General features: G+C 66.5%; 1 protein-coding gene across 2 annotated transcripts in view; it reads left to right on the plus strand.

Annotated features, from left to right (window-relative positions):
• Positions 1 to 14,367, plus strand: part of BAHCC1 (BAH domain and coiled-coil containing 1) — a 50,289-nt gene extending 35,922 nt beyond the window's left edge. Inside the window, exons 11-27 of one of the 2 annotated variants that reach the window (XM_087826407.1) lie at positions 989 to 991; positions 1,895 to 2,088; positions 2,224 to 2,360; positions 2,708 to 2,836; positions 4,881 to 4,998; positions 5,693 to 5,970; positions 6,682 to 6,860; positions 6,951 to 7,252; positions 7,567 to 7,912; positions 8,007 to 8,121; positions 8,200 to 8,275; positions 8,361 to 8,469; positions 9,030 to 9,146; positions 9,291 to 9,470; positions 9,562 to 10,751; positions 11,550 to 11,786; positions 12,184 to 14,367. In XM_087826407.1, coding sequence (XP_087682533.1) covers positions 989 to 991; positions 1,895 to 2,088; positions 2,224 to 2,360; positions 2,708 to 2,836; positions 4,881 to 4,998; positions 5,693 to 5,970; positions 6,682 to 6,860; positions 6,951 to 7,252; positions 7,567 to 7,912; positions 8,007 to 8,121; positions 8,200 to 8,275; positions 8,361 to 8,469; positions 9,030 to 9,146; positions 9,291 to 9,470; positions 9,562 to 10,751; positions 11,550 to 11,786; positions 12,184 to 12,390 — 3,917 coding nt within the window. In that variant the 3' untranslated portion in view covers positions 12,391 to 14,367. Of the gene's footprint in view, positions 1 to 988; positions 992 to 1,894; positions 2,089 to 2,223; positions 2,361 to 2,707; positions 2,837 to 4,880; positions 4,999 to 5,692; positions 5,971 to 6,681; positions 6,861 to 6,950; positions 7,253 to 7,563; positions 7,913 to 8,006; positions 8,122 to 8,199; positions 8,276 to 8,360; positions 8,470 to 9,029; positions 9,147 to 9,290; positions 9,471 to 9,561; positions 10,752 to 11,549; positions 11,787 to 12,183 lie in introns of both variants that reach the window. The other variant, XM_087826406.1, reaches the window with a different exon arrangement.
• Positions 14,368 to 19,977: the final 5,610 nt, after the last annotated feature.

Consider the following 19,977-nt stretch of genomic DNA (forward strand, 5'->3'; position numbering starts at 1 on the left):
CAGGGTGCAGGCAGGGGGCTGGTGCTGCCCTGGAGTGAGTCACGGAGCCTGGGGGCCAGGTCCCTGCTTAGTCCAAGGGGACCCCAGACGGCCCTCCCTGCTGCCCAAGTGCTATACCAGGAGGAGCCCTCCTCCCGCCCCCAACGGGCCCAGCCAGGTGCACTGATAGTTATGGAAAGAGCCCAGCCAAGGCCTTGGTTGGCCGATTTGTTTCCCTGGCATGTGAAGCTCCCGCTGCCCCGACGAGTATCCCAGCCTTTTGTGCTGTGTAGAGAGAAAGCAAATGACCCTATAATTTCCCCGAAGGCCACTGTGTCGCTCCTGCACGGGACCCACCACGGTGCGCAGGGGAGTAAGCCGGGGCGCCCCTGCCAGCTGGACCCCCAGGAGGGCCCAGCTTGGGGCGTGGGGCTGTAGGGTGAGGCAGGGTGCCCTGGGCTGGCCCCGGTGCTGGACCCGCCGGGTGAGTGTGGCTGGCGCGAGGGTGTGCGGAGCAGATGCCGGGCGCCGTGTGTGGCCATCCGGTCCGTGCGTGTGAAAGCCTGCTGGACCGGCGCCCACTCCGTGAATGAATGCTCACGTGTGGACCACGTGTCCTGGTGTGGGCGGTGCAGCTGCCGGCCCAGGCAGGCGAAGCGGTCGCAGGGCGTTTGGACCCAGCGAGCTGCCACCACCGGGTCCCCACCCCCTTCCTCCCCCCCTGCAGCCCCCAGACCCCCACCTTCCCATCCTGCCGCTCGGGGCGCTCACCCTCCCTCTGTCCCAGTTACGTGGCTGCTCCGCACAGCCTGGGCCTCACAGCTGTCCCCTGCAAGTGCAGTGACCGCTTTCCCTGAAATTAGGAGATGAGTTCCATTCTCCAAGGGAACAGCAGGGCTCCCAGAGGGAAAGCGTGGGTGGGGAGGGCCAAGGGGACCCCCTGAAGTCCCCCAGGCCGGCCAGAGCAATGGGTGAAAGGCCAGAGGGGGCCCTGGGATGTGGGGGTGAGGAGGTGACCAGGTTTGGAAAGGCAAGGTGGCCCCTGCTCCTGGGCTGAGGCCAGCCCCGCCCTCACTGCCCCCACCCTCAGGCCTCCATGCAGGACCCTTAGCTTGCCCCCTGCCTGGGCCCAAGTCCAGGGGGCTCCGTGCCCCCTTTGAATTGCCCTGCTCACCCGCCCTCCCTGCCAACCGAACCCCCTCCGTCCCCCTGCCCCACCAGCCATGATCATTCGTCATTGGTGTCTGTGGAGCCCAAATAAGACTCCCTCCCCCAGGTTCACCCAAGTAACTGGTGTCAGCAGGTGTGGGGTGCTCGGGGAGAAGAGGGGCTTCCTATCGATGACAGTGACCCCAAGAGGAGGGGAGACCCTGCAGAGCCTTTAGCCGAAATGGGGCTTGCAGAGAGCCCTGCCCCCGCTGCTGGGGGAAGGGCAGCCCCCTAAGCGCCCCATTCCCTGTCCAGAGGTTTGCGCTTCCGCTTTGTTCCACTGCTGAGGGGGTCACGGCTATGGGGTCACGGCTATGGGGTCACAGCTATGGGGTCACGGCTACGGGCCAGCACAGTGTGGCTGGGCAGCATCTCCTGAGAGGGTCTGAGAAGGCGTGGGGCAAACACAGTTTCTGTAGGAGGTGTGACCCACACCTGGCTCTCCTAATGGTCTGGTCCGCACCCCAAGGGCTCGTGCCACCCCACTGGGGGGACTCCCCCACCCCTGGGGGCTCCACTGAGGTGAGTGCCGGGTGCACAGCCTGCTGCCCCGGCCACCTTGCCTCGTCCTGATCCCCACGTCTCGGAACCGGCAGCCTTGGGGGTACTGGGCCGGGCCGAGAGACAGGCTGCCATCAGGAGCCTCTCTGAGGGGCGGCGTGTGCCCGCCGCCCACGCCCACGCTCACCCCCCGTGTCCCCCACAGAGGAGGACATGCTGACCTTCAACCTGCAGCGCCTGGCCACGCTGGCCTCAGCCTGGTCCCTGGTGGAGGCCGCTGGCCTGGACCTCCCTGCCTCAGCCCCGCCCCCTGCTGCCAACCCCTGCGGGGTTCCCACGCTCACCCCCCGGATGCAGATCCTTCAGCGCAAGGACACCTGGACACCCAAGACCAAGCCTGTGAGCGGGGGACCCCGTTCACCCCACTGCCCACTGCCGTGACCCTGGGGGACCTCTGAGCGTGCAGCCTGGCCGCCCACCTGCCCCACCACGGGGTCCCCCGCGGCTCACAGCCCCTGTGCCCCCGACCACCAGGTCTGCCCACTGAAGGCTGCCATCGACCGGCTGGACACGCAGGAGGTGGAGATGCGCGTGCAGCTGGCGGAGCTTCAGAGGCGATACAAGGAGAAGCAGCGGGAGCTGGCCCGCCTGCAGCGCCGGAATGACCATGAGTAGGCCCAGGCCGATGGTGGGGCGGGTGTGGATTCCATACAGCCCAGCCTAGGGCCCCTGCCTCGGGGGCGGGGGCGGCCCAGGTGTGCCCGGCGGGGCTGGGCTGGAGGCTGGGGCCTGGGAGCCTCCGCCCCACAGAGAAACCAGGCCAGGGGTGGAGGGGTAGAGGTCCTGGTGGGGAATGGCCAGGAGACGATGCGGGCGGGGGGGGGGGGCTTTCTTGCCCTCCATGTGAGAGCCAGGCTCCCAAGGCCAAGTCTTAGGAGGGCCTGCCCGCCCCCCGCTGGGCCTCATCTGGGTGCCGGTGTGGGTGTAAGCCTCTGACCACCCCTCCCGTGGCCACCAGGAGAGATGAGAGCTCACGGAGCCCAGCGAGGCGAGGGCCGGGCCGACCGAGGAAGCGAAAATACTCCAGCTTGCTGCCTGCCCTGCGTCCCGGGGGCCAGCTGGCCAGGGGCGAGGTTAAGAAAGTCAAGTGAGTCCTGGGTGCGTGGGGCACCATGGGGCACCTCGGGCTGGTGGGCACATGGTGGAGCCTGGGCTGTCTGGATCCCCGGGCTGCTGGCTCCCGTCTCTAACTCCTGCACACACAGCATTTCCCTCCTAAGCCTGGGAGCCACAGGGGGGGCCATGGGGCGTGTCCAGCGGGGGCCCCCTCCCTCTGCCCACTGTCAGCCCTCAGCCCACCTTGGGCTCCTCCCTCCGGGAGCCTCAGTGGGCCTGGGGGCAGCCACGCGGGCTCCGCACACCTGGCCGCGGCCTCGCCCCTGCTGGCACCCCTGCCCGCCAGCCCCCCGAGTGCGAGCGCGGGCGGCCTTGCGTAAAAGCCTCTTTATCGGCGCTGTATAAAGCCGTTGGTCACGCTGCGGTGCCGCTCGCGGCGGCCGCGAGATGTTATTATCCATTACCCGCCCGACGCGGTCGTTGCCGCACTCCCCGGCCTGGTATAATTGTCCTTCTCGGCTACAAATTGCCTCTCCCGGCAGGCCCATTTGCATAAATCCTCCGCGCTCCTCCTGACGCGATTGGCGCGAGGGCTCGCGCACTGCATCACTCCTGATGATTTGGTAATAATAGTCAAATCGGCACTAAATGGTTCCTTCAATTAAGACAGAGGCAAAAAATTAATCTCAGGGCTTTATGTCACAAAACATTAGCAAATGCAGAGAAGGTTACAAGCAGGGGGAGTCCGCGTGGCTGTGGGCCGTAGCGAGGACGCGCCATATGGTTGGGGGGCCTCCCGGAGCTGTCCCTCCGCCCTGCCCAGGTGTCGCCCAGCGGGGGGCTCCAGGGGGTCTTCCTTTGAGAACCAGCCAGTGCCGTGGGGGCTACTGGCCAGGGGCCCTGTCGGGGAGTCCTGGCGAGGCTGCCCCACACTGCGCTCCAGCCCACCTGGCATCCAGCCCCCAGCCCTGGCAGCCCTGGCCTGGGGCATGCATTGCGGCCGCCTCCTCCCTTGACCGGAGAAGCCAGGCCTGGCTGGAGGGCAGTGGCTCAGCACAGGGAAGAAAACCAAGCCCAGGGCCCTCCCTTCCCAAGAATCGGGGCTCCCTCCTGCCCACTCTCGGCCCCACTGTGGGGCCCTGCCCTGGGCGGCTGCTGCAGTTGGGGCCAGGCGGGAAGTGGGAGGGCTGGGGTCCCGGGCCAAGCATGGCTGCTGGGCGGCTTCCTATCTGACCACCCTCTGGGCGGAAAGGTCTGGCCACACAAGGCCAGGGTCCTGCCAGGACCCTCAGCCCCCGTCTGTGACTCATTTCAGTTACCACCATGTGGGTGGGGGAGAGGACAGGTGAGTGGCCCAGCCCCCATCTGGCAGTGGGACAGGCGGCCAAGCTCTCAGCCTCACACCTGTGGGGTTTGGGGAAACCGAGGCTTGATGTCAGCAGCTTCCCAGGACCCATCTGGAAGATGGACAGTGAGGGGCAGGGTCCCCTCCCTCAAGACCCAGTGTTGAGAACAGAGGACGAAGCTCTCAGGGGTCTGAGCCCAGCAGGGCCAGGGAGGCAGAGCCCAGGCATGAGTTTCTCTGGCTTCTGCCCACCACCCTCACGGCAGCAGCAGAGCCTCGCCCGAGTGCCTGTGGTCCCAGCAGCTGGGCTGTGCTCACCATGGGGCTCAGCCTTGCTGAGAGGCACAGTGGCCACGGTCCCATTGTCCAGGTGGAAAGACTGAGGTCACGACCTTACACAGTGGCCCCGCTGACCACAGTCCTGACTTCTGAGCACAGAGCTGCCCCTCCCTAGTCAGCAGGCAGAGGGGACTGGTGGGGAGGCAGGTGTCTGGGGGTCTCAGCACAGGCTCAGCCCTGGCCCCCCAGCAGCTTTGTGTGCCCCAAGGATCCTTGACTGGTGCGAAAGTGAAGCCCCCCCAAGGACAAGAGGGCCTCCCAGACACAGCTGCACCAAGGGACCCACCATGGTGCCCCGGATGCCACCACAGGGACTGTGAGGGGGACAAGGCCCAAGTGGCCAGGTGGGCCTGCACCTGGCCTGTGCCCACCTGCTCCCCCCTGTCCCCAGGGCAGTGCGGTCCAGCCTGAGCCTGCTGTGCGCCGAGCTGCGGGGCAGCGAGGAGCCCACCAAGAAGCGGAGCCGACTGGAAAAGGGCGTCTACGTGGGCCTGCAGCCCAGCTCTACAGTGAGTGCCCACCAGCCTCTCCTTGGGCTCGGGGGGCGGGATGTCAGGTGACAGGCAGCAGGTGACGGACTGGCCCCCAGCCAGCACCCAGCTGGGCCCCTGAGATGAGCACACCAAGGCCCGGCCAGTGTCCGGTGCCTCCAGCAGAGGTGGCCCCAGGACTTGCAGGTAACTCGGGCCAGTTATGCTGATGACACCTCCCCTCCCCCACAGCTCCCTCCGGCAGGTTACAGAGTTTCTGGGAGGGACTCGCAGGGCCACAGTGTCAAGTGCATACACCTGGTGTGGGGTGGGAGGCCAGGTGGGAGGCCAGGTGGGAGCAATAGCCCCTCCCTCCCGTGGCTCTCGGCCCCTCCCTGTTCCAGGGTCCTGGGAGGCACAGGTGAGAGGAGCATCTGTCACTTTGCGCCCCCCTCACCCCCCACCCCCCTGCCGCTCCCAGAGCAGGAGGCTGGTCCCTCTGCCCAGGACACACACGGACTCCTGTGTCCTTGGCCTCCCTCCCCTCAGCCCAAGTAGGGGAGGCAGTTGGCAGGAGCAGTGGAGTGGGAGATGGGACAGGCCCTGTGCCCTGGGCAAGATGCCCTCTTGGCATCCCGGGGACGTGCCACCTTCTGAGCCAAGAATGTCAGGGGAGGCCAGGGCAGTGGCTTGGGTGGCGCCGGTGAGTGGAGCTGCCACCTGCCATTCTCAGGAGAAGGTCCGGTGCAAGAAGAGCCGTGGGCAAGGAGAGCTGGCACCCACAGTGGCCCACAAGGTCACCCAGCTGAAGCCAAAGGTTAAGAGCAAGGGCCTGCCTGCTGGCCTCAGCCCGTTCCCAGGGGGGCGCGTCCGGAAGAAGCTGTCCCGACCCAAGGGTGCCAAGGTGTCTGGGGCAGCCAGGCACCCACAGCCTGACGGCCACGACGGCGACAGGGAGACACCCAAGTTCCCGGCCCAGCCAGCCATGACCACCGCACACGAGGCAGGCAAGTCGTAGATCTGATCGCCACAGCCAGGCCCCCTGGGCTGCGGTCACTCGTGGGCAGGGGCTGGGTTAGCGGCCAGCTCCCAGGGAGGACCCCTCTCGGGGCGGAGCCGGCAGCCCGCGGTGCCCCCCCACATGGAGGGCCCGGAGGAGGAAGAGGTGCCTGCCGGATGCATCCTGGAAAGGGGCTAAAAATAGCCCTTCTGCGGGCTCCAGCCTCCCTCCCTGCCACGTCCGGCAGGCTGACCTGGAAGGGTTATCTGGCCCCCAGCAAACACATCCAGAAACAGGAGCCTGGAAAAACAGACACTTCCTCCCGTGGCCCTGCCCCCCCAGCCTGAGGGAGAACAAAGGGAGAGGGCAGGAAGCTGGGGCTGGGGCAGAAAGGGGAAGGGCGGCCCCGGGGAGGGGACCCCTGCCCTGCAAGGTATGTGCCCCCCACTGCCCAAAGCATAGGAAAAGGAAACGGAGGCAGGGAAAGGAAGGTCAGAGAGGCATCGGCATCACCCCTCCCCATGCCTGTCCTGACACCCTCCCCTGGACATCCCCCTGGCCCAGGCGCCTCTTCCCCAGAGCAACCACAGGGATGACAGTAACAGGGCTCCACTCACAGCCCCCCAATACACCCCCACACACGAACGATCCGCTCCCTGACCCCACCCCGAAATGGTGCCACTATGACGCCCATCACCTGGACCCCTGCCTCCCCCAGGCAGCGGCTACGACAGCGAGAGCTGCGAGGGCCTCCTGGGGACGGAAGTGCCGCCCAAGGAGCCGGGGCTGGTCCTGCCTGCTGGGGCCAGCGTGGCCATGCTGGGGCCCTCGCCCTCCTCAGTGGTCAAGATGGAAGCCAACCAGAAGGCCAAGAAGAAGAAGGAGCGGCAGGGCTTGCTAGGTAACCGGGCGGCGAGGGCAGGCTAGGGGAGCCTGGCGGTCGGGGCCCCGGCAGCTGGGACCCCTGCCACGGCCCCCGCTCCTCCCATAGGCGCCTGCCGCCTGTCCAGCCCCGAGAGCGAGGTCAAGATCAAAAGGCGGACGGCGAAGGCCAAGGTGGGCACCAAGCTAGAGCGGGCCCCGGGGCGCCGGCCCCCAGGAGCACCAGGCAAGAAGAAAGCCAAGGGCAAGGCCAGAGTCGGCCTGCGAGCAGAGCCCAGGGCCTCCCCCAGCAGGGATGCCCTCTTCAGCCCCGCCCGGGCCTTCACCTGCCGGGAGGAGGGCAGCCAGCTGGCCAGCGAGCGCCTCAAGAGGGCCACACGCAAGAGCACGATGCTCCAGCCAGGACTGCGGGTGAGCACCCGAGGGCCAGTGGGCACCCGAGGGTCAGCAGGCACCCAAGGGCCAGAGGACACCCAAGCGTCAGCAGCCACCCAAGGGCCAGAGGGCACCCAAGGGTTGGCAGCCACCCAACCAGTGGGCACCCAAGAGCCAGAGGGCACCCAAGGGTCAGCAGGCAACCGGGGGCCAGCAGGCACCCAAGGGTCCTGGCCCGGTGGGGTGGGTGCTGCTCACTACCCCCAGGGCAGCCCGAGTCACACCCTGGGCTGCCTGAGGGCGGGAGGCTGGCGCCCCCGTCACCACGGTCTCTCCCCACCACCCAGCAGCGCAAGAACGGGGCCCTGTCCATCGCCCTGTCCCCCCGCAATGCCAAGGCCATCCTGGGGAAGGGCAGGAAGGCCGGCAGGATGACCAGCAAAGCTGTCAGCAAGCAGGTAGCACCCCCACCCCGCCCCTGGTGCCCACGGGGGCGCCCAGACCTCTCCCAGCCCCACCCCCCCCAGGGAGCTGACGTCTCCGGCCCCCAGGGCAAGGGCCGGGCGGTGAGCCGGCTGCTGGAGAGCTTCGCGGTGGAGGAAGACTTCGAGTTTGACGACAGCAGCAGCTTCTCCGAGGAGGACGAGGAGGCGGCGGCCGGCGCGGCCCTGACCTCGGAGCAGAGCGCCGCCCTGGGTCAGCCGCTGGGAGGGGTCCCGAGCACCTGGGGGCGGCGGGCGGGCGCCCCGGGCAGGCGGGCGGGCGGGCTCTGACGCCCCTGTGCCCGCAGCGCGCTCCTGCACCATCCACAAGGAGGACCTGCAGGACGGGCTGCCGGTGCTCATCCCCAAGGAGGACAGCCTCATGTACGCCGGCAGCGTCAGGACCCTGCAGCCCCCCGACATGTGAGGCCAGGGTGTGGGCGGGAGGGACCCATCACGGCCGGCCCGCGGGCCCGTCCAACCCCCTCCCCTGTGCCTCAGCTACAGCATCGTCATCGAGGGCGAGAGGGGCAACCGGCAGAGGATCTACTCGCTGGAGCAGCTGCTGCAGGAGGCGGTGAGGGGCACCCGCGCGGCCCGGGAGGTGGGCCTGGCCCCCCGCAGCCCCCCGCTCACGCTCCGGGGCCGGGCTGTCCCTGCAGGTTCTCGATGTCCGGCCGCAGTCCAGCCAGTACCTCCCACCCGGCACCAGGGTCTGCGCCTACTGGAGCCAGAAGTCCCGGTGCCTGTACCCGGGCAACGTGGTCCGAGGTGAGCCGCAGCCAGGGCCCCCGGACATTCCCCAGGCAAAGCTGCGGGCAGGAGGCACGTAGGCTCTGCCCCCCAGGCCTACGCGGGGCCCAAAGAGCTCCCCGGTCAGCGGGCAAAGGTGAGGGGCTGCTGTGGGGGAGACAGGTGGGGGACTCCAGCTGTCCGAAGGCCCGCAGAGGAGGGGAGCCAGAGGCCGTGAGCTGGTCGCATGGTCACAGCTCCCCTGGCGTGAATCCTGACCCCCAGGTAGGGACGTGGGGCCCTAGGGCCTGACGGGCGGGGGGGCGGGGGCAGGCAGGCTTCGGTCAGGCGTGTATTTGCACACGTGCATGGGGAGAAGGTGGCCCGGGCGCGGAGGTGATGGATGGAGAGAACATCGACGCCGCAGGAGGCAGAGGGGTGCTGCCGGCTGTCCTGGCAGCTCCAAGGTCGGATGTGATCAGGGAGCAGAATGGTCCCAGTGTCGTTTGTCAGGCGCCCAGGAGCCCCTCCTGGCATCCTCCCGGCCGACCGGGAGCCGCGGGCCCCGGGCTGCGCGCTCAGGCGGGCCTTGTCCTCAGGCAACTCCAGCGACGACGAGGACCTGGACTCCGTGGTGGTGGAATTTGACGACGGAGACACGGGCCACATCGCCGTCTCCAACATCAGGCTGCTGCCTCCAGACTTCAAGATCCAGTGTGAGCCGGGGTGGGCCCTGCCCACCTGGGTCAGCCCCACGGCTGGAGCTGGGCTGGGCTGGGCCTCCCCTGGGGCCACACAGGCTCGGGGGGGGGGCGGTCACCCCAGCGGCACAGCGCTGAGGTCGCACGTCCACTCTGCAGGCACAGAGCCCTCGCCCGCCCTGCTGGTGTCCAGTGGCTGCCGAAGGACCAAGAAAGCTTCCTGCGAGGCCCCGCCACCCAACGAGCCCACCGCCCCCAGCCTGTCCCCCACCGCGGTGCACGAGGGCCCCGAAGCCTCAAAGACGTCCGGGAAAAAAACCATCAGCAAAGACAAAGCTGGTACTCAGGACCGCCGGGGACGGGGTGGGGAGGCTCCCCGGGGTGCAGGCTCCCGGTGCCGCCTCTGACCCTCCCTGCCCCCCGCCCCCAGGCAAGGCGGAGCTCCTGACTTCAGGTGCCAAGCCGCCCGCAGGGGCCGCCGACCACTTCCTGGGCCGCAGGGGCAGCCCGCTGCTGAGCTGGTCGGCCGTGGCGCAGAGCAAGCGGAAGGCGGGCGCCGCGGCGGGAGGCAAGGGGCCCGGCCTGCTGCAGAACCTCTTCCAGATCAACGGCAGCGCCAAGAAGCTGCGGGCCCGCGAGGCCCTGTTCCCCGTGCACAGCGTGGCCGCCCCCGTGTTCGGCAACGGCTTCCGCGCCGACTCCTTCAGCAGCCTGGCCAGCTCCTACGCGCCTTTCGTCGGCGGGGCCGGGCCGGGCCTGCCCGGGGGAGCCCACAAGCTGCTGCGGGCCAAGAAGGCCGAGCGGGCCGAGGCGGAGAAGGGCGGGCGGAGGCGGGCGGGCGGCGAGTTCCTGGTCAAGCTGGACCACGAGGGCGTGACCTCCCCCAAGAACAAGAACTGCAAAGCGCTGCTGCTGGGCGACAAGGACCTGGGGCCCAAGCTGGGGCGCCCCCTGCCCGGCGCCGGCTACGCGCACCCGGCCCTCTTGGGCAAGGACAGGAAGGGACGGGCGCCCGTCCACCCGCTGCCCATGGGGCTGGCGCTGCGCAAGTTCGCGGGCCCGGCCGAGTACCCGCTGCCCTGCGACAGCGACTGCCACAGCTCCTACTCCGAGGAGGACGAGGCGGGCCCGGGGCTGGCCCCCAGCGCGCCCCCCCGCTTCCTCGCCCGCCTGCCGGTGTCCTCCACGTCCTCGGGCTCCTCCTCCTCCTCCTCCTCGGGCTCCCTGTCCACCTCCAGCCTCTGCTCCTCGGACGACGAGGGCTCCTCCTGCAGCTCCGACGAGGAGGACCGGGCCCTGCTGCTGCAGACCTGCCTCACCCACCCCGTGCCCGCCCTCCTGGCCCAGCCCGAGGCCCTGCGCGCCAAGGGGGGCGGCCCCCACGGGCACACCCAGCGCTGCTTCCTGTCCAGGGCCGCGGTGGCCGGCGGGGGCGCGGGCGCGGGCCCCAGCGGCGGGGGGGGCGGCAAACCCAAGCTCAAGCGCAAGGAGGCCCTGAGCTTCTCCAAAGCCAAAGAGGGACCGCGGAGGCAGCGGCTGCCGTCCGTGGAGAACCGGCCAAAGATCTCCGCCTTCCTGCCCGCCCGGCAGCTCTGGAAGTGGTCGGGGAGCCCCACGCAGGTAGGTGGCCCCGTGCGCCCCGGCTCCCCCTTTCCCTCCCCTTGGAGTGAATCGGTTTCGACTGAAAACCGGGAAACCCGAGAGAACGCAGCGCCCGCCGCGGTCCCGGGAGACCAGGGCCCCCCGTGGCGGCGCCTCTCCCAGGCCTCGCCTGTGCCTGCTCCGGGGCAGACGCCCCGTCTTCGTGCGGGGGCCGCCCGAGCGCTGTCTGCGTCACCCGACTACCTGGCCAGCCCGGGGAGGCGGCCAGAGCGCCCCTGCGTGGACACGCGGGCGGACGCCTTGTTCTCGGTTTTGCCCGCGGGCACCGCGCCTACCGAACAGCCCGCGGCGCTCGGCCTCCCTGCGCTCAGAGCCCGCGTCTCTCTCTCTCTCGTTGCTGTTGACGTTTTTTCCCGTTTTCTATGGAGAGTGGGAGGGAGGGCGGGAGGGAAGCGTCCACACAGAGACACGACGGGTTGCCTCCCGCACCGGCCCGGCCGAGGGCGGGGAACACACGCGCCACCCAGGCAGTGCCCTTGGCCGGGCATCGAACCCGAGAGCCTTCGGCGTGAGGCCTGACGCTCTGACTGCTGAGCCGCGCCAGCCCGGGCGCCAGTGGCCGCGCGGAGTCGCTGAGGCCCGACGCCGTGGCCGCGTGACCCCATCCTGGGCCGGGCTCGCCAGCGGGGCTGCCCTGCAGCCCTCGAAGGTGCCCGCGCCCGCCGCCTTCCCCCGGCTCTCCCCACTGTCTGTCCCTCCTGCGGCCACCTGCCCGAGACCCCGCCCTCACGGCGCCCGGCCCGGTGTCGCCCGCAGAGGCGCGGCATGAAGGGCAAGGCCCGGAAGCTGTTCTACAAGGCCATCGTCCGGGGCAAGGAGACCCTGCGCGTCGGGGACTGCGCGGTCTTCCTGTCCGCCGGCCGCCCCAACCTGCCCTACGTCGGCCGCATCGAGAGCCTGTGGGAGTCGTGGGGCAGCAACATGGTGGTGCGGGTCAAGTGGTTCTACCACCCCGAAGAGACCAAGCTGGGCAAGCGGCACAGTGATGGGAAGGTGGGCCCGGGCGCTGGCGCCTGGGAGGGGCTCGAGGGCGGTGTGGGGAGCCCCCAAGCCGGGGTCACCTGCAAACACCTGACACCCAGGCCCCACACCCTGAGACCTCCCGGCCCGGGGTGCCCAGGCCCCGGGGGCAACAGCGCGGGCTCCTCCCTGGGCACCCACGCGGCTCCCTGCGAAGGGGTGATGGTTTCACCCTGCGGGGAGCTGTGACCCACCGCGGCAGGTGGCACAAGGCAGGCCCGACCCTGCAGCCCCCGCGAGGCCTCTGCTGCCCTGAGCCCGTGTCTGCGGGCAGCACAGAGGCCCGTCCAGACCGCGGCCGGGACGCGCCCGGTCGGTGGGCCTACCGGCCTCCTGGCCTCTGACGCAGGCCTCCCGCCCTTGCCCGCAGAATGCCTTGTACCAGTCCTGCCACGAGGACGAAAATGACGTGCAGACCATCTCCCACAAGTGCCAGGTCGTGGGCCGCGAGCAGTACGAGCAGATGGCGCGGAGCCGCAAGTGCCAGGACCGGCGGGACCTCTACTACCTGGCGGGCACCTACGACCCCGCCACGGGGCGCCTGGTGACGGCCGAGGGCGTGCCCATCCTGTGCTGAGCCTGCGCCCGCCCTGTGGCGCCCGCGGTGCCCGGTGCGCGGAGGTGGGGGGGGACTCGGACGGATGACGCCGGCCCCACCCCACCGAGCGGGAGGCGGGGCAAGTAAACAAATATGCAAACCCACCGGGGCAAGACCCAGGCTTTTTTATTAATTTCCCTGGAAAGAGGGAGCTCCTGGGCCTCGGCACCCAGTCCCGCCACCGCTGCCCACAGCGGGGTCACGGTGCCACCCGCCCCCCGGCCCCCAGGACCCCGGGCGCTCTGCTTTCCCATCGGCAGTTCACGAGAGATTAGAAACCAAGCCATATTTTCCCTAGTACCTCCGACTGTCTCCCACCAGGGAAAGCAGAAATCAGGTGTGTTGTCTATTTATTTCTCTCTGTAAATATTGTATTTCTTTGGGGAAGTTTTATGGGGGGGGGGAGGCGGGAAAGGGTTCCTTTTCCCCACGAGGGTGTGTGTGCACGCGTGTGTGTGCGTGCGCACGCGTGTGTGTGCGTGTGTGTGTGCGCGCGTTTGCGGGGTTTTGTTCTGGGGAGTTTTCTTTGAAAATGCACTGTTTCCTCAGCCTCGCTGAGTCCCGCCTGGGGCATCTGTGACTACAGGGGCCGCCGGGGGGCCGGGCCGGACCCCGGGTCACCCCACCGACCCCTCGGGGGACTGGGTCACGTGGAAGTCACGCTCGAGTTTATTTCCTTTTAACCCGTCTCCTGGGGGAAAAGTGTTAGGGGGAGGGTGCGCCCGTGAGGGCCCCCCAGGGAGAGGGGGTCCCAGAAGCTGAAATAAACAGCAGCCCCCCGCCGAGCGCAACGGCAGCCACACGTCTCTTACCTCTGTTCAGACGGAACAAAAATGAACAAATGTTTGAAAGTGTTGATATGAAAAAGCGATGTTTTGATTTCATTTCCTGAATATCCCACGTTCTTTCTGATGTCCGTTTGTCCGGCCGCTGCGGAGAGCAGGGGCCTCTGGGCCTTTTCTGAAGCCTCTTGGCAGGGCCGGCGGCCTGGCGGGTGGCGCTTGGGGCAAGAACAGGGGTGCCCCAGCCCACACCCCAGCCCCGAGAGGGGGGCTGTTCCCCCTCTGCCCAGCGCCCTGGGTACCACAGTGCCAGGCGGGCATCCCAGACCCTCAGAACTTGTCACTTCTTCACTTCTCCTGAGGCCAAAAGGGACAGACGGGGCCAGCTGCTCAGAGGCTCCTCTGGCCCCCCCCCGGGAGCCCCAGGAAAGCCCCCCAAGTTAGCCATTGCTCCTTAGGATGAGCTCTCGTGTGACCTACAGACACAGCCTAGGTTCCCTGGAAACAAGGGGTGTTGGCGGGTGCCTGGCACCCCAACCCCGGCCCCTCTCGCCCCTCTTTCTTTCTGACCAGGAAACCCTCCGGCTGCCTGGAAGCCCCTCCTACTACTCCTGGCAGTTCTGCGGGAAGCGCAGGGACCAGGAGGGGGGTCCCCTGCGCCCCGGCTTACCTCCTCCACCCCGCCTCCCCTTTCGTCTCCCCACGAGTGCAATATTTCATTCCTGGCGGCCGTCTGCGTAGACGGCAGCCGAGGCCCTGCCTGCGGCTGGGGGCGCGGAAAGATGCTGATGGAGAAAGTCAGGCCAGGAGCCCAGGGCCGTGGGGACAGCCCCAGCCCGCAGCTAGAGCCCGAGGCTGTTTGCAACCCAGGCAGCAGGCGGGGTGGGGGGCCCCCTCTCCTCGCTGACCCTTCCCTCTGCAGGAGCCCTGTCCTTCGCTGTCTCTCCCCGTCCCTCCGGCGGCCTGCGTGTGACGCCCCCGCACCCGGCAGAAGCCCGGCTGTTGTAAATGTGTAAACTAAGGGGGGAGGGGGGGTTTTTTTTCAATGTAAACACTAAAAACAAACAAAAACACAAAGGTTTTATGAACAGCAAACTCTATGTAAATGCATTTTAGTATTAAATTTTTTATTGATAACTTGCTTAACAATAAATATATGAACTATTGTACAGGTTTTCGGTGGTCCCGAGTCCTAACTGTGCCTCAGTGTCCGTGTGCACGTCACACGGCGATGCCCTGGAGGCCCCGGGTGTCCACGCCGTGCCAGGCCCGCCCCGGGTCAGCCGTTGGCTGGAGCGAAACCCCTCAGGGCGCTGCGCCCCAGCCTATGAGGGGAACGAGTGACCAGAACAGGTCTGCGGTGGCCTTGGCCTTGGCGACCCCCCCAGGACGAGGGTCCCCTGCCTTGTAGATCTCACCGAGTGAGACAGGTGTCCCCCCTGAATATTGCACGTGGCCAGGGCAGGCGTCCCTGGAGTGCAGGACGGGAGGGCCCCCCGCAGGGCACAGGCACAAGGGGAAGGGAGGTCTCCAAAGAGCTGTGGCCCTTGGAAACCGGTCAGCAGAGGGGTTGGCAGTCAGGCTGAGACCGCTCACTCTGCAGCCCCAAGGTTGGACTGAGAGGGGCCGGGGCCCCTGGGGGAGGAGCTGGCACCCGGAGAAAGGTCCTAAGGGCCTAGGATGGGGAGCACCGGCCTAGGGCTGGGCCAGGGGTGAGGGGGCCGAGTGTGGCCAATAGGCCCAGGAACGTGGGCAGGTGGCGGTGAGCCAGGAGGCTGGTGACTAGAGACACAGCCAGTGGGGCTACAGCAGGCCTGGCTGAGGCCCCAAGGGTCCCTTCCCACCAGCCCCACCCCCTCCTCCCCCCATCCAGCCGCCTCCCTGCCCCCTGCCCTGTTCCCCCGTAACTCAGACAGGGTGCCCCCACCCCCCAGAGCAGAGCTTGGGCCTGGGCGGGGTGGGTGCGTGAGGCTGCGGAGCCCCGAGGGTTAAACTGGGGCCCACACTTTGATCAAGACAAACGAGCCATTACGTGAAATGCTGAAGCAAGACAAACTGTGGCACCGGGCGAGCGAATCGATACGAGTGATGTTTTATCAGGTAGAAATGACAACCCGGCCGATCGCAATTCGTTTTTAATACCACAAACCGATTGGGGACAAGGGGCTTTAATTGTCCAGGCCCCTGGCCTGGGGGAGGTGGCTGGGCGGGGTGGGGAGCAGGCTCAGACCCAGGCTAGGGCCGGGAGGGGTCATCTGGGCACTCGATGGCCGGTCCGCGCCCTGGTGGCCTCCTGAGTCTGAGCAGCGGCCGGTGGCTACTCTGGGAGAGGAGGGACCTGCCTCTGGGGACCCTGGGTGGCAGGGCAGGAAGAAGACACCAAGGACAGCAACACCGGAAAGCTCCCTCACCTCCTGCCCGGAGCCTGGGGGTCAGAACCTCCCTACTCCCCTCTCCCCGACCCCGGCTGCTACCCACCCCAGTCCCTAGGGTCCCCGTGACAAGCCAGCGCCCCTCAGAGCTGCTTTTCCTCTAGAAGTGAGGCCTCCTGCGCCATTCCCAGGCACCTGCCTCGGGCTCTGCCGGGAGCCGGAGGGCTGCTGGGACAAGCACCCCGAGTCGGAGGAGCAGAGAAGGGGGGCTGTGAGGCTGCAGGGGGTGGGGGCAGAGCTCTGCAATCCCACCCTCAGGCTGTATCGCCCCCTGACTCTTGACACCCTCAGGCCCTCAGGGGCCCCGGGAGGGCCCAGCTCGGCAGAAAGGACAGGCCGGACTCCAGGCCGCCCCCCACCTGCTGCCACACTGAGGGCCTCGAGTCTGCGGGCCGAGCTCTCCTGGCGGCGGGGAGAAGCCCCCCCAAAGCTGGAGGCAGCAGCCGGTCCGAAGGGCACCCAGAGAACCTCCCTGTCGCCGCCCTGCGGGTGAGCAGCCCGGGGGCGCCCTGGGCACACGGGGCGGCTTGCAGGGAGCCTGGGAAAGGGTTTGTTTCCTCGGACTCTGCGTCTCCCTGACGACGTCCTTCGCCCCTTCTTTGGCTCAGGTCGAGTTTCGGGTGCTCGGCCTCACGCTGCCCAGCCTCAGGGTCAGCGGGGCCCGCTCGCAGGGGCGCTTCCTGCCCGCGGGGCAGACTGTGACCCTCCACAGGAAGAAAAGGGGAGGGGCCGGCCCAGCCAACACCTGTGGTTCGGGGAGAACCCTCCCCAGTCCTGTGTCCCCAACGCAGGGTGACAGCAGGACACCTGGGGCAGCCGGGAGAGCCGCCGAGGCCTCCAGCCGATTGCAAACACCCTGAACCAGCCACACTGCCCTTCAGAAAAGGGCACGGCCTTCCATCCATCCGTCCGTCTGTCCGTCCGTCCGTCATTGCAATGTGCTGAAGACCTACTGTGTGCCAGGCCCTCTGCCAGGCACCCGCATGTGGGACCTAGGGGGTCTCACGAAGTCCCTGTCCGCTGGGAGGCGAGAGCCCTGCAGGGAAACAGCGGCACAGAAGCCCCGGGGTGCAGCCCACCCGGCTCCAGGTCTGAGGCCCGGGGAGCAGCCCTGCTCTTCCAGGAGACTCAGCCTCGGACAGAAACACTCCTGGGGGCGCCGGCAGCTGCTCCCGTCCCCTGGCTCAATCCCAGGAGGCAGCTCTCGGAGGAAGGCAGGAGGTGGGGTGTGGGGGTGGGAGCCATCTCCCAGCCCCCCAAACTCCAGTCAGACACAGACCACAGAGGCCTGGGTCCCCCGCCCTGGGGCGCCGCTGAGGAAAAGCCCCCACCCAGATGGCGTGGGTGGGGGCTACACCCGGGGCCTCCCACAGCCCCTGCCCCTAAGGTGTCCAGCAGCCGGAGCCGGGGCACCCACACCCTCCCACAGCCGTGGGACGTCTAGGGGCCTCCTCACAGTCTGGTCTGTGGGGAGGGGAAAGTTGAAACCATCCTTTCTGTTTGGGAGCCTTTGAACAAGTTTAAGATCTTGCCCCTTGTCAGGAAATCTGTTTTCACTTATAAGAAACAGACTCGGGGGCCAGGCGGTGAGCAGGGCGAGTGTCAGGAGACTCCGCACTGACAGGGTGATTATATTTTTCACCCCCGGGCCCTTCAGCCACCCGCTCTGATCCTGGGCAGCACCCCGGGCCTGGGGCTCCCCGAGGTTCCGCAGTGGCTCCCCTCTTGGGATGCCCACTGCATGTGGCTACTCAGGCCAATTCCAGGGGGGCCCAGAAGCCCCTCCAGCAACCCAGAGACTCCTATGCACCCAGACAGACACCCAGACAGACACCCTGACACCCCCAACACACACACACACACACACACACACCATCACCTGACCCTGGCAGGGCCAATCAGGGTGCCTCTGCCTTCTCCCCCAAGATGACTGCCTTGGGGTGGGCACGTGACCCAAGCTGAGCCAATCAGGGCCAACCTCTGGGTTCTCCAGGTGGCTGAGATGACCACAGCCCCACCTGAGTAGCCAGGTGAGGCTCATGTGCCCAAGGACCCACCCCCCACGCCCGTGGGCGCCTCCTGTGGTGTCCCTGGGAAGCCGTCTCTCCTGGCTTGGTGCTGGGCTCCGGCAGGACCCAACCCCTGACCTCAGTGAGGACCCAGATAAAACAGGACGCCCCGCTGAATTCGACTTCTCAAATAAACAGCAAATAACTTTTGTGTAAGTGTGGCCCGTGCACTGCTAGGGGTACACTTATACTAAAAATTGTTGCTCCTCTGAAATTTATATTTAACCCGACATATACATTTTTGCTACTATGGGACAATGAGCTGACCTTGAAACCCAACTGTCCGGCGTAAACTGGGTGCTCTCGCCCACCTGTCCGTAAGCAGGAGCACCCAGCAACTGTCCATCATGGGGCAGGAAGGCTGCACCCAGAGGAGGCCCAGAAGGCCACTGGAGCCCACACCTGCCACAACCCACGGCCTCCGAGGCTCTGTGATCTCGCTAAGGAAGCAGCAGCTGGGGTCACAGACGGCTCTCGCAGGTCCAGCCCCAGCCTCAAGTGAGCCACAGGGCAGTACCAGCAGTCTGGACAGCCAAGGCCGAGGTCCATACAGAGTCCTGGGCAGTGCCCGGCCATCTGGCCAGACATGAGGGACTTGGAAGGAGCAAGTGACAGACAAGCTGGGGAAGTGGTTTGAGTAGGAGGGGAGTGGACAGACACTGTGGACGGTGTGCCCAGAGGCTGAGCATCCGCCTGCCCATGTGAATGTCACAAGAGTTCACCGCAGTAAATAGTCAGTGGGCACGTGGCCCCCCCCCGGCTGCCCACCATCTCCCCCCCCCCCAGCCAGCCCGGGGCTCATGCATGGAGCACAGGGGGCAGGCAGGAGGAACGTGCCCGAGGGTCCCACCGGGAACCTTCCTCGCAGTAGCCGACCCGGACCCCCACTGACGGATGCTCCCTTGTCAGCAACCACAGATCTCACATCACGGCTGTGATTCCGGGCCCCAGGGGAGCCAGGCAGCGTGCAGTGGCTGCTTGACGGCTGCGGGCTGGGACCCTTCAGCTGTAACCAGGAGGACCTGGGTGCTCCAGCTCCGACGGTCAGGCGGTCTGACACCCGCATTTCAGGAAGCAGCCACAGGCCCGCTGAAGCCACTCGTGACAGTCCACACCCCAGCATCCCCAGGCTACAGGGTCCTGCAGACACTTGGGGGGGACGATGAGGTATGACAAGGGAGAAAGGGTGATGGAGTTTCTGGGGAGGGAGGGACAGAGGCCCAACCTGCTGGTCATTTCCTGCCTTCAATATCATCTCCTCCTTTCCAGTTACCAGGAGGGGCAGACTCTGTGTTGCCCAAAAACTCTTCCTCCTTTTCCTTCAGTAATAGAACCCCAACTCGTAACTGGTCAAGGTGACATTTCCCAGCTTCCCTTGCAGCTAGATGCAGCCTTGGGACCGAGTTCTGGCCAGGAAGGGTCAACAGCAACACTGTGTGCAGCGGGAAGTGTCCTTAAACAAGGAGCTGTGTTCTTCGCCCCTTCTCCTTTCCTGCTGGTTGGAATGTACATGTGATAGCCGGTGCTTCAGCAGCTGTCGTGGGTCATGAGGAAGAAGCCACATTTGAGGATCAGAGAGCAACAGGCAAAAGGAGCCTGGGTTCCTGATGACCGTGGAACCTCCCAAGCTGCCCCGGAGGCTTTATGTGAAAGAGAAAGAAAGGTCTCCCTTAAGTCACTGTTGTTTTGGAGTTTCCATGGAGACTAAGTCTAATCCTGAGTGTTGGATATGATTCAGTCCACCCTCCTCTCTATGGCTCTCCTTTGGTTGCTACTTGTGTGTCCAAGCCGAGGACTTCCACCCCTCACCACTCCCTCCCAGGCCCCCACCCCCGTTCTTCTGGTGCACCTCCATTAAGTCCTGGGGCAGCCCTGGTCAGCGTGGATCAATTAGTTGGAATGCTGTCCCATGCACCAAAAGGTGGCGGGTTTGATTCCCGGTCACGGTACATGCCTGGATTGTGGGTTTGATCCTCAGTCGGGACACATGTGGGAGGCAACCAATCAATGTTTCTCTCTCTCTCTCTCTAAAAATCAATCTTTAAAAAAGAAGAGTCCTGGGGCACTGTGATCTCTGAGGCCAGTTCATTCTTAGTCCTGATGTCACTGCCAGGTCAGGCCCTCGCACAGCACAGAGCGCTTATCACAGCCTATAATTATGTATTTATTGTGGATTTCCTTGATTGCCTGCTTCCCAGGACTGTCATTAACCGGAGGGCAGGGCCCCTGTCTGTGTGTGGTCACCATTATGTCCCTGTGCCTAGCTCGGGGCCTGGGCACAAG

This window comes from Miniopterus natalensis, chromosome 17 (assembly GCF_054644295.1).
Source record: "Miniopterus natalensis isolate mMinNat1 chromosome 17, mMinNat1.hap1, whole genome shotgun sequence".
Taxonomy (NCBI): domain Eukaryota; kingdom Metazoa; phylum Chordata; class Mammalia; order Chiroptera; family Miniopteridae; genus Miniopterus; species Miniopterus natalensis.